Source organism: Cebidichthys violaceus, unplaced genomic scaffold, assembly GCF_023349555.1.
Source record: "Cebidichthys violaceus isolate CVI_PGR_0920_01 unplaced genomic scaffold, fCebVio1.0.p SCAF_27, whole genome shotgun sequence".
NCBI lineage: Eukaryota > Metazoa > Chordata > Actinopteri > Perciformes > Stichaeidae > Cebidichthys > Cebidichthys violaceus.
This window is the reverse complement of record NW_027176450.1, coordinates 1831362-1845176: the sequence shown is the minus strand read 5'-3', so window position 1 is coordinate 1845176 and position 13815 is coordinate 1831362. Positions and strand designations below refer to the sequence as shown.

The following is a 13815-nucleotide window of genomic DNA, read 5'->3' as shown; positions in this document are numbered from 1 at the left end:
TATACCTGAACCAACCCTAACTACCGAGGGGGGCATTACTATTTTAACAGGAGGGAAATCTAATCGACAGAGGAACAGACTTTGACATAACACGGCATGGCGGGACTATACACGCACACACATACTAGACGCTGATGCTGTTGTTTTACACGTCACGCCACCACGAGTGAGTCCAGAACTTGCCTCAAGTCGGTTTACTTGGAAGTCACTGTTGCAATGGCAACAGTACGTGACGGTATACGTAAAAATGGCCACCGCTCTGACCGCTATGTCCATTTGGATGTAAATGTCCATTCTACTCATATTCTATTTTATTTCAGTGATCTGTTTACCAAGGTATGGGTGTTAGATAACGGACACTTCATTTAGTACCTTGTTACGCTAAAGGTTGCTCTGTTTTTGTAGAGTGGCAGTGACTTTGGTCAGAGCCTATTTACAAACATGAACATTTGTTTTATTTAGTTAATGCAAGGGTTGGTAATCTTATTCAAAAACTTTTTTGTCATATTTTTTTGAATTCTCTTAACATCCAAACAGCAATCAAAAACTCTAGTATCAATAGCTGTCGCAGGACTGTAATAAGCTTGTCCAATTAATTTCATTTGGCCTGAATGTAATGATTGGACAGTCTACCTACTTGTCTACCTATCTGCCGGCGTAGATGATCACACTGTTCATGCACTCATTGTTCATCACCGCAGTCTTCCACAAGCTGCTAGTTTGGCAGCTGTGAGTACTAACAACAGCCATGTTGGTTGTTTTAAATGTATCATGATAATGTTTGGGGAGTGGCTTCAGAGGGAGGCCTGAATGTGCAGGCTAAGTTAGTGTTGCCGACTCGACGACGTTCTCGCTATATTTAACAACTTTTTGGAGCTAGTGCTGTTAGCTGCTTTCTTTGGAATAGAGTTGGCAACGCTGGGCTGGGATTTTAGTTTGGATACTTTTCAAATCAAGTGTACTCTTGCTGGTTTCTCAACATTACTAACCCTATAGCTTTAAGCCTCCAACAGGATAGCTGCGTGTGTACCGTAATATGTGAATAATATGACTAGCTTCTGATATTCAATGCGAGCCAATAATGGTATAATATATCAATATAAGCCATGCATAGCACAAACAGGGATCATCGATATAATGACGGAGCCAGGTTGACAATGGATTATTGGTGCACTGCATAACCTAATGAAAAGCATTCCTCAATCATTTGCTATATTTTATATCATTGAAGAAAATCTTGATATGAGCTCTGAGCACAGTTAGTGGGTACAAGTTTTGCAACATGTCAGACCGCTGTGACTTTAAAGCAACGACATCCAGGTCCAGCACACGGCCATTCCTCCTATGCTGTTTGACCTTGTTCATCATCCAGCGAATACATCCCTAATCTTCTGAGCTCAGTTATACAAGCGAGGAAGGTGATATCAGACACACACATATACACTTGTACAGGGCCGTAGCTATACCCACAGTATTTCTTCTGGGAATCTGTGATGTTCAATCAACTCCGAGCTGCAGTTTACGTTCTACAAGGCTTGGGTGGTCAAAGTGGCCCTGCCTTTGTCCTTCTTCACACTGCAGCACTGAATTCTCAGTTTTTTTTCATGAAGTAAAAAACCTGAAATGACAGTCCTAATCTAAAAAATGATGATACTTAGAGTACTTTCCCTCTTTTTTCAAACTACTCTAAGTTTCCAGAACTCAGAGATAAACGTTTATTACTAATTTGATGTAGATACCTGAATTCTGTTCCTGGATCCTGGTGGACGTCAGTGAAAGAGACCCAAATAGCAGATGGACTTGCCTGGTGGGAAGCTTGCGCGACAATCATCAGAATTACTAACTAACCTGCAAATACGGCCTGACACAAATACAGGCATTAGTATTAGCATTAGCATTAGTAAGTCATTGGGTATAGTATGGTGTTTGGGAAATTACATGGTGCCAATTTGAATTTTTTAACTCGTCTTTGTCTCTGATCCCCTAAAGTTAAAGCTTAAAATAGCTGCTACGTTGTTTAGTATATCTATGAAAAGCCACAGTATTCTCAGTCTTAATTATCTCATTTTAAAACCTATATCTGCTTTAATCACACTGTCCAATTTGCTTTTTCAAACCAAATCAAAAGCACCTCCCTTTACATTGCAAAGGCAACAAAATCCTCCCACACTGTCCTCTGTGCAGTGAAATCATAATGTAACATTTTCTGCACATCTCAACTCATCCGATGTCTCCTTTCCACCTAGAATTGAGGTGTAAAACCCTGCAGCAGTATACATTTAAGGCACATTTGATTCCTGCTGTGAGAGAGAGCAGCAATGGGCTTGAATGATAAAATTGCGTTGTCAAGGTAACAAGTTGTTCTGAAGACTGCAAATATGTCGCACTGGGGGATGCTCCTATACAATATTTCAACCTGCAGCCTCCGTAGCCCTGAACCACAACGGCTTCTGTTTCACTCCCTCAGCGTCAAGCAGGTAACTGCAGATGTAATTTGGTTTGCATTCATAATTCAGAGATATTTAATAGCCGGTCTATCTTCATCAATGTTATCGAAATTATTCCCCTGCAAATCTCATTTGCAAAACCAAACCATTACAGCTGTCGGAAACCTTGAGGTGGCACCGTGGTTTTCTTTTAAATGATGAATGAGGGAAAAAAGGTGGGGACTGCTGGAGAATAGAGATACACTGACTGAGGCACCCTTTAACATGGCTCCTGATGTAACCATGGATACCTCTATTTCATGGATGGAGTAATTTTAGCTGGAGTGGGATCTGAAGGACAGATATCACTGTTTCTGATCTGAAACATTATATATTATCACATCTTAGATATCAGGTTACACTCCAGATATCTTGAAACATTGTAGTAAACAGCAGTTTAAGCCTTTATGGTTTGGCAGATTATATGCCAGCAGGTGAAGAACATTGAATTTGAGAAAAAATTGCAGAGTCGAGGTCAGGGGGAAAAACTGAATCATAATCATGATCACTGTCATAGCTGTGACTGTCCTGAGAAATGATTACAGATTCTTCATCCCCGTGAGGTTTTGAGGGGCAGAAAGGTGTTTTGAAATTGAATATGATTTGTTGTTCGTGGACACGCTGCCATTGTATTTATGAATCCTGTTTCTGAGTGGAGGAGAGTAGTAGTGAGATTTATCAGTTGGGGAGAGAACAGGGGAAGTGTCTGCACTGTCATGATAGTGCTGGCCACGAGGGATTAAGAGGAGATGTAGCTATACGATAAAAACAGAGCAGCACTGAGACACTGTCTTAAAGTCAAGGAACAAGAGACTCAATTGTCAAAGTCTCAGAACACTCTTCTGCAAAATAAATTCACTTCTTTGGAGGGGGGGCAATTGTTGTCATAATTTTATGGAGAAATCAGTGAAAATATATGGTGATGAATGGTGCCAGTATACTTTCTTTCTGCAATGTTAGCGGGTGTTCAGATGATTCCAAAATATCTGCTTGATGTCATTATATCAGGTTGTTTTTGAATGACGTGTGTGGAGGATATGTGGGGGAAGAAATTATTGTAATCCATCAAGAACCTTGTCATGACTAAATCTAGATACCAAAAAAAATCCAACTACAGACATTTAAATGCAGCAATGCAGACAGAGTGGTTCACGTCAGCAAAGGAAAACAGTGACATCAGCCATGGCTACGCTGAGCTAATCGTAGACAGAGATAGATTTCTGTAAATGACCTGGATCTATGTTTTTGCCTGCTGAATGCAGAATATACAGTAATGTGTGTGCTATAATTCAGCTCTGTCAAATGCTCTCTGACTCCACCTGCTGGTATTAGTCAGCCCTTACATTCACATACACTGTCGAATTAAAAATCTGCACTTACAAAGACCGGCAACTGCCATTTTTTTTGTGTGTAGAGCCAGCTATAGTGAGCAGACAGTTTCTCTCCCTCAGCTCTTCTTGTGTTCTGTGTTCAGTCCCAAATTGAGCCAGTTAAACCTGTGTGTGTGTGTGTGTGTGTGTGTGTGTGTGTGTGTGTGTGTGTGTGTGTGTGTGTGGGGGGGGGGGGGGGGGGGGGGGGGGGGTTGCTGTTGCTGTTGCTGTTCTGTGGCTGGTTCTCCTGGCCTGTCTAGAACCATGGCAGGAACAGCAGATGATTGAAGTCAACACTTGATTTTTGTGCCAATATTCAAATTATTCATCTTCGCCCATTTTCAAGCCAGTTGGCCCAATAATTACAGCTTGCTTGATATGTTACCCTGTGAAGATTACAAGGCGATCAAACTGATTGATCTTTCTATGGAGTGAAACTTGGTAGAATGATTACACTGTAGGGTTTTGTGGCTTCTTTTTGAGTATTTTGGGTGGGAATTTTTGTGCTTCTGCTGTTGTTGGGTCGACATTAGAGAGATGACAGAGAGATGGGGAAGGACACACAACAAAGGACCCCAGTAAAACCCAATTGGGCTGTCCACTGGTAAGAATCTGGCGATCTGCCTTTTGCATGCAAATCGTAAATAATTAAGTTGTTTTGAATTTGATAATATCATGTAACAATGTATATATTAATAAATCCAGGGGTGCATAACAATTGTAAACAGAAGGATTACTTCAATTCCACTTATTTGCAATGTATTTCTTACGACAACACACTTCACATTATCATGCTGCTACTGCTAGTCCACTGAGCCATTGTGCTTTCAGTTGACGATCATTGATAGTCATCTGTCAGTCTCCTTCGGTCCTTTCTGAAGGTCATAAAGATTACGTTACAGATAGACAGAAACAGACAGTCAATGAGATTACTTAGGCCCTCAAACAACCAATACACATTTGGATGTGCTTTATCTTACCGTACAAGTTTAAGAACATAATAAAAAAAAACTTTAAACCAAGGTAACTAAAATATCCAAACCAGGCCAGTAGCTAACTGTTCATACTAACGAGAATCAGAATAATTTTTATTGGCCAAGTACGTGTACACATGCAAGGAATTTGACTAATATTTTTGCATTGCTCTCATGTACTTACACAGACATAAAAGCTAGGAACAAGGACAACAAAGATGAAAAGCTAAAGCTAAAGAACAGACAGAACTATTATGTACACAAATATACAAAAAAACGTAAAAGAAATAAATACTGAATACATGGACTGGATGATTTGTAGCCTACAGTATGTGCATGTCTACATGTCATGACAGAGACAGATGATATGCAAGCTCTATTATTAAAAATGGTGCATTAAAAACAGTAACATTATGATCTATAGATCTATAATCGAAGTGGATGTTTTGGTGTTACATGGTCAGTGTACACCTGATTTAACGAGTGACGGTGTGATCTTTAAACATTTGAGAATTTAACTTGTTTTAACATCATACTGATTTAACTACATACACACGTCGGTGTGTGCTATATAACTATTGTAAATGAATGCATTTATCGACTACTCATTACCAAAAATCGCGTATAACACATTCATATTGACCGCCAAGGACTTCCTATGTGAATCACGTGACTGCCAAGCACTGTGAACTTCCGTTGGTGGTCGGCTCTGCTCAGGACCATAGACCTCGAATATTTAATAGAATATTTTTTTACTACAAGAACCTCATATAACGCACTCAGCAAGACAGCAATGCCGACAATTGCGCAAGTCTGCGTCGGCCTGACTCATCTCATTCGAGTGTTTCGCGTCATATCGAGCCAATCGTCTCCTGTACTGAAACCTGAAGCAAAGACGGAAACGACGGTGAGATATATCCTCCCATCCCAGTTACTCTCTGTAGCGTCAGTTGGGGCGTGTTGACGGACCATCCTGCAAACTGAGTTTATAGCAACTCACGAACTCAGCCAAGTATCCTGCTCAACTCGACAAAGTGCTGTCGTCTCACGGTAACGTTGCATATAAACGTCAAGTTTTAGATGACCAAAGTATTGTTTACTTTAAAAGATAACAATATAGGAGTAGATATTTGATAATAACGGTAATTCCAAGTTGTATGACCGATAGTTAGCTTGATGTTAGCTTAGCTAAAACACAAGTTAGCTAGCTAGCGTTCGCATATTTACAGAATACCGTCAGTACATTCCACTATACATTCCATACATAGTGTTAGGAAGAGGCTAAACGGTGTCAATACTTCAATGGTTTTAGGTAGCCGTAATTGATTGGGTAAATAATAGAAGATAACCTGACATAATGCTGTTATTCGAGCGCAATGTTACGATATAATGTAACGTTTGAACACGTTAACTTGCCCAATCTTAGCATTAACGTTACGTTGACCCTGAAGTAGGACATTTAGTTACCTTGTAATGCAAGTTTTAGAGTTCTTTTAAAACGGATCTGCTTGTCGCAATCAGGGTGCGGCATTGCATTTTTTTCCATAGCAGGAAAACATTTGAAGGGGGTGTGCCACTAATTGGACTGTGCGATCGAGGAAAACACAAGACATGGATAACAAGCTCAACCAGTGCTGCTGTAAACACCCGTGCATTATTGTAGTGGGTGACATTCACATTTAATTGTCTATATGTTTGTTTGTTATTTGTGAACCATTTACTACTGCTTTGGGATTCTAATTAATAGTATTTGCCTTGTTATATTTTCACTAAAAACTAAATTTAGGTTTTGCTTGGAATTCCTGAGCTACAGACCTCTTCACAGCACCAGACAGGAGAAACCTCATCATGTTGTAATTTAGCCTAGCTCTAGTTAATTGCTATAGTGACTTTTTACCTGTATTACTCTAACCACAAATGATCACTGCTGTCATTCATTTCTAATTATTTTTATTCTACTTATGGCATGTAGATGCATGTATAAAACCATGATCCTGTGGTGCTGAAGTCATGAATCTGCAGTGTAAATCTTTCCCCTAATTCTTGTTGCATTTTGCCTTCACAGTTAAAGGAAGATGTTTCTTGTCGGGAAAATAATGGGTGGCATCATCGATGCTGTCAGGTGAGAATCTACGTCTTCCCTGTCCAAGCCAAAAATAAATGTGGTTCGTGACTTAACATCTCTTCATTTTTAATCCTGTCTTAGTAACAACATCGACCAGTTTGTTCCTTCTGACCCTGTGAGTGATTTGACATTACATTACCAGTTCGGTTTGATCATCGCTCTCATACTAACTGTGGATTGTAATGTTTGCTGTGACTCTCCCGCAGCCTCCACCACGCAGGCCGGTTGTATATGCCGAGCAGCATGAGAACGATGAGGAGAAACAGTTCCGCAGGGTCTTCCAGCAGCTCGCTGGAGATGTGAGTGCTATATCTACATGTCCCTCTCTTTGAAGCTCTGTTGGTTTCTGCAGTAATCGCTCAATATATATATATATATATATATATATATATATATATATATATATATATATATATATATATATATATATATATATATATATATTCAACTTCATTAATCCTAGAAAATCAAAGTCTAAAGGGTGTTTTAACTGTTCAAATAACATTTCTACAGCATTCGTTTTGTTACACCATGCATTTGAGAATCTGTACTGGTTTCTGCTGACTTTGTAATGTTCACACTGTAAAATATTTGTCCTATAGGACATGGAAGTGAGCCCGAAAGAGCTGATGGATATCCTCAACAAAATCATTGCAAAGCGTAAGACATATGCCATATTTAGAGTCTAAAGGCCTTTACAGACCGGGTGCGTAATGAATATACGACACGAAAATGCAGAATACTCACCTGCAAATATTTTTTGTCTAGAGCTTTTATTGTGTAAGGTAAAAACAGAGCAAAAGCTCAGAAAAATAAGCCTTGTATTGGAAAAAAGACGTTGCTTTTCCGCCGTGTAGTAATCATGTTTTATGTCAAAGTATTCACAACAAAAACAACAGTTCAAAAAACATATATGATGTGCAAATTAATTTCACAAAAAATATCGCCCCCCTCTGTTGAAAGGCCTTATCTCTTATACATCCCTGCGTGTATTTCTTGTAGTTCTGTGTGGTCTACCACAGTCTGTATTGGTTCAGTCCTTTGCAATATGTATACACATTTTTATGTGTCTTTGAAAAGAGGCGTATAACATGGTTTCTTGCATTTCAGGTGGAGACCTGCAGACAGATGGTTTCAGCATTGAGTCTTGTAGGAGCATGGTGGCAGTCATGGATGTATCCTTTCTATCATTACTGGGCTTTATGTGTCCTGTGATCCAGTATGAAGCCAACAGTAAAAATACACACACATACACACAACTGGCTATAAAAAGGGATGTGTTGGCTCACCAGACTCCGTCACACCCACAGCTCAATGAAACACTGTGGACTATTACAGCCACGATTTGGACATAGGGGAAACTATCAAAGGAGCTCCGACCAAGTCAGGGGAATAAAATTGACACTCATTCTCTACTGGGAATTCTTTACCACACGAATGAGGAAGTCACATAAAATCGCGCCTTGGGCAAATACAACGTGTCCACAAGTAAGGCAACTGTTTGTTTAAGATGGAGCCAAGAAAAGAAGACATTGTTGTCTGTTGTCCTTAATGCTGTTACAGAGTGACAGCACTGGAAGACTCGGCTTTCATGAGTTCAAACAGCTCTGGAACAATATAAAGAAATGGCAGGTGAGTACAGAGCGCCCATTTCATTTGTCCCTCACATCTGTTTTCTGAATGTACAGTGTGCCACACTTATTTGATTAACTGCCATGTTTTACATAGACATAAATCGGTATACTGTGTTTACTGAAGGACACATTACTAATGTGGAACAGATTATTTAATATCCTGTCGAATTAATCGTAGTTGTAACCTGTTTTATCAGTGATGTGACACATGGCATTGGTGCTTGTGGAATTAAGCCTACCAGACATTCCCTCATTTTTTTTTTTTAAAATTCTAAAATAAATAAAAGAATGCAATCATTCATTTTTAAAATAATTCTTTAATTAAAGGGGTTTCTCATATGGTTGGTACACCCATATTGACAGGTTGTTAGAAAGAATCGTTTATTCTTTTTTTTCCCTTTACTTTTTTGAGGTTGGGACTCAGCTTACCAGGACATTTTCTTGCCATAAATGCTTTAATTACTTTGTATTGTTATTGTTTAGGGAGTGTACAAAACCTATGACGCAGATGGCTCCGGTCTCATCGGTGCAGATGAGCTGCCCAACGCGTTCAGAGCCGCTGGTGAGTTTTTTTTGTTTGTTGTTAAATTCCCCTATTGTTCAAATGTTAGCACATCTGCTGAAAGGATGCAGTCAAAATGAAACTTCATTCATGCCAGTAATACAGTTATGTACAATTGCCAAGACACAAAAAAACATAAGCACATAAGCTTTACACTAAGTTTAAAAATTCTAAAACAAACTATTTGCAAATATCTACACAGTTCGAAGACTGTAATTACAATATACTGTATTCAGTTTACAGTACAATACTGTAATGCGGTCATGTCATCATCAGTTAAAGTCATTGTGTCTGATACTATTATGAGTATATGAGTATTGAAACCTTGCATTTCTGTCGTCTATATTTACAGCATGCTACAAATGCAAACGATAAGTGTTTTATACTCAAAACATCACTGTGTAGTCAGCATGTGGAGAGAGCTGTTGACTTGGTGTTTGTGTGTCAAATTGTGATGCAAAAATAATATTAAAAAAAAGTTGATACGGTTTTGAACCAAAGATGTTTTGTGTTTATGTTTATGTTTTTAGTGTGTAGAGCAGGGGTATTCAATTAAAGTTCAGCGCAGTCCAGTTGGAGAGAATTTCCTCATCCAAAGGTCCGGAACACCAAATAATGTCTTAACTTGCGCTATGATTTAGTCCCATGTATATCGAAGTAGCCAACAGTTGTATTAACGTCTGTATGTAGTCAACATCTGACTGTCAAATCAAATAAAGAAAGTATTAAATAATATCTAAACAATATTTATTGTCAGATTTCAAATTGAACTGGATTAATTATAAATAATATATACTCTAATAATAAATAAATGTTCTCTTATTTCAAGTAAAATGTAGGCTGAATTCAAAATTGAAATACATATCAGTAAGCTTTTGAAAAATGTGACTCTTGAAATAAAGTACTTATTTTTAGAAAATTAATCAAAAAAGCCCTGATATCCATATTTTCATCTTCTAAAAAGAGAAATTTGTGTGTAGGGACTTTATCTGTGGTTATTGTTACCACTTGTTTCAGCTCTATTCCTCTCTGTTAACATTATTGTTGGACAGTGAATTAATGTTAGGATTTTGATCATTTTGGACTCTTAGATCGTTCATTTTTTGTACCTTCATTTCGGATGTGAGTGGGTACGTTTGCTCAAAAGATGTGTGCTTTTTCTCATAGTGGCGCTTCACATTACCGCTTCTAAACTCACTCCACGGTCTCTGAACATATGAGACATACTGGTTTTGATCTGCCTGTAGGAAGAATGAAGATATAAGAGTCTGTTCATTCGTGGTTAAAGACTGGTCTCTCTGGTTTCGCTATCCACATTTCTCTTCTTAGAGAATACCATGTGAAATATCTTCTCTAACTCACGTACTTCTCCGACTGGAGTTGCGACGCTTATAGGAATACACATACAGTATATGATTTACAACGCATGTAATTGGTCTGTGTGATTCCTGGACCGGTGAACGAGTGCCGTAAAGGCTGGAAAAGCTGTGCCGGTAAAAATGAAAGCACTCTGTTAGAATTTATTAATTATCAACTATCAGTTTTAGTCCGCATACAACGGCTTTTCGGTCTGGAACCGGACCGCAGTCCGCTTATTAGTGACCCCTGGTGTAGAGCTTCGAGAAAGAGGGCCCTATTTTCAGAAAGTGTTTTAGTTTATGCAAAACCTGTAAGAGCCACAGGGAAAGCAACATTAACCATTGTTAATTGAAAACCGGTTAGATTTGGCTTCGCCTCTGCTGGTATTAATGTTCTTATCTTGTCAAGGCGAGTGAACACTAGCTACATAGAAACACCTTTCTCTGAACTCTGTTGAATGCCTCGTCTTTGAGCTGCTGTTAATGATTTGAATATCACACCAGTGTTTTGTATATATTTGTGTTATCATCATCTGCTCATCTCTTCTCCAGGCTTCCCCCTCAATGACCAGCTGTTCAACATGATAATCCGCAGATACAGCGATGAATGCGGCAACATGGATTTTGACAACTACATTGGCTGCCTTGTGAGGCTGGATGCCATGTGCCGTAAGTTTGAAAGTCCAGTGCTGAAATACATGGATTAAATGTATTGGTTTAGCAGCTGTGTGATAAGAATGATTGACTCATTAACTGAAGGTGTTGTAGAGTTGAGATAAGATAGAACTTTATTAATCCCCAAGGAAATTTCATGAAAATATTACAACAGAAAAATAGCAAAATTGTGTGTGTGCTTGTCTGTGCGCAATAGAAAAACATTTATTCAGTGTATTCCATTGCTAAATAGATTACAATAGCAATAGAAGTAAGGTAAATAAAGTTTTAAAAAAAAAACAACAAATATTAAATACAAGAGTAAAAATATAAAGTGTATAAGAAGTGATGCTTACACCAATGCTTAGCTGAAATAGAAAAATAATATTAAGAGAGATATTGTCAATGATATTGAAAAAGTAGTATAAAGTTATATTGCACATATACTAATGAAAATAATATTGCACATGAAATTTAAATATTATGCAATGTTGTGGTTATTGTTGTTATTGTATAAGTTTGATGATAACATCCGTTCTAATCCAGGTGCCTTCAAAACCCTGGATAAGGATAAAAATGGGACTATCAAAGTTAATGTTCAGGAGGTAAGCAGATCTTCGCTAATTGAAATCTCAGTGCAGTTTGACTGGGATTCAGAGTTCTGAAGTCATCCTCTTCTCTTTGTGTCTTTTCAGTGGCTTCAGCTGACCATGTACTCTTGAGTCCAGACAACGTTGTCGTCCCTCCTGCTTGGAACCACTTTGTTTGTTAGCACAAAATATTTTCTCAACCATCCCTACAACTCCCTGTTATTCAGCAAATCCATTGTGTGTGTGTGTGTGTGTGTGTGTGTGTGTGTGTGTGTGTGTGTGTGTGTGTGTGTGTGTGTGTGTGTGTGTGTGTGCGCGTGCGCAGGCTTCTTCTTTAAATTCGTAGGCGTGGTGTTTCATTATATTTGCGAGACTGAAATTACTGTATTGGCAACCCAGAAAAGCAAGATCCTGCACTCACAATTGTACCCATCATGTGCATAAAGACGACAGGATGCTGAACTGGTGTCATTTGGTGCGCTTGTTTCCTTTTTATCTTCCTCGTGCCTGAGAGGAGGCAGGCCAACATCGAGAGCAGTGAAATTTGTGAAAAACTTTATGTGAAAGCAGGAAGCTCCCGTTCGTATGCGGCTGGTCTCACAAAGATTGTATGTTAAGAGGGATCTGTGGAGGTAGGCCAATCGTAGTTGTGCTCTGAGACTGTTTACTGCCAACATATGGACATTGGACAAAAATGTCCAGTTTTCTGCTAGAGGGAACAGAAGTTAACAATGCAAAGCTGTAGCTTGGTTAACCATGTTTTTGTTTTTTTGCGAGGTTACCGTAGCTGCATCTTCTGCTTAAAACCGCCCAATACGATTGTGATTGGTTTAAAGAAATACAAACCAGCCAGTGTTTTTTTTCTTTCCCCCTTTAGCAGAATGGTAATGTGTGGAGCCAGATCTTTCTTTAGCGCTGTGTACTCTTTGTTAGCACAGTCATATTCATTATCCTTGTGAAACCAGCCCCAAACCTCTCTGACTAGAGATTCTTGTTCACCAAAACAACAATGCGGGACAGCTCGCCATTTTTTTTTAACTTAAGGAAAACTAAGGTAGATGTGTGAATGATGGTACATTTGCGCCACAGCCTATTGCAAGCAGATCATGGTTTAATGATTTGTATCAGAGTTGCACTGTCAGTGTATATGCATAGCGGTGAGGACCGCCAGTGATTTCTTCTTACACTGATAGACATTAACATCCCAAGAGGCATTGCTTTGTTTGGGCATGCTAATATGTTGTCATTTCAATGCTGGTAATGCAACTTGGCCATAGCACTCTTATGTTTTGGCTCACCGACCACTTTACTTATCACTGTGCACTTGTTCAAAATGCCTGCACCGGAAATCGCCAGCACAATGTGTAAATTGATAATATATAACCTGTGTATGCCACTAATGCATGCAGCCAATAGTAGAGATGGCATTATTAAGTGTTCTTAACTATTTAGTTATAGCCACAGCCATAAATACCTGTGCCATATTTGGAATAAAAAGGGTATTTTAAAAGTGTCAGTCTTATTCTTGATTCACTATGAACAGTTGTTGCAGGCTACTTTTAGTCTAATGGAATCCCCCTTTGGGATCTGTTTCTGGACCATTCAGATTGACATTGGCTATTAAATTTAAAATAGAACCCAACCCAATATATATTTTTTCAAATAAATACAGATCTGTGTGGTATTTCAAAGGTATCTAACCATCCAACCTTAATGTTTATGTATGCAACCGAATCCTAACAGTTTATAAATTCATAGATACTTGATTACATTGAATGTTCCTATTGCGTAAATTGCTGTTACAGAGCTACACATTTGCCCCGCGTGTGTGTGCTGGTTGTTGAATCAAGTTAGCCTACGATACCAGAGAATGCGCTTGCTCCTTCAAAATAAAAGCACGTTTTTAAAACGGGGAAAGTATAGAAATAACATGAAGCAACGTAATTAGCGAAATCACAAGATGAATTGTGGTTATCGTTTTACGTTACATGTGAAAGCAATACTTAAAGGCCCTGTACTATAGCTATACTAATATCAATATGACCGTCAATAATGATTTAGC

At 38.6% G+C, this 13815-nt stretch overlaps 1 protein-coding gene across 1 annotated transcript; it reads left to right on the top strand.

The window, feature by feature from the left end:
- The first annotated feature begins 5772 nt into the window (after positions 1-5772).
- On the top strand, positions 5773-13263 carry LOC137880140 (calpain small subunit 1-like). The gene is made up of 11 exons (XM_068721299.1): positions 5773-5880; positions 6896-6952; positions 7037-7070; positions 7162-7254; positions 7558-7615; positions 8066-8130; positions 8519-8587; positions 9073-9151; positions 11062-11178; positions 11710-11768; positions 11859-13263. The coding sequence occupies exons 2-11, from the start codon at positions 6906-6908 to the stop codon at positions 11883-11885; spliced, it is 648 nt and encodes a 215-aa protein (XP_068577400.1). The 5' UTR covers positions 5773-5880; positions 6896-6905; the 3' UTR covers positions 11886-13263.
- Positions 13264-13815: the final 552 nt, after the last annotated feature.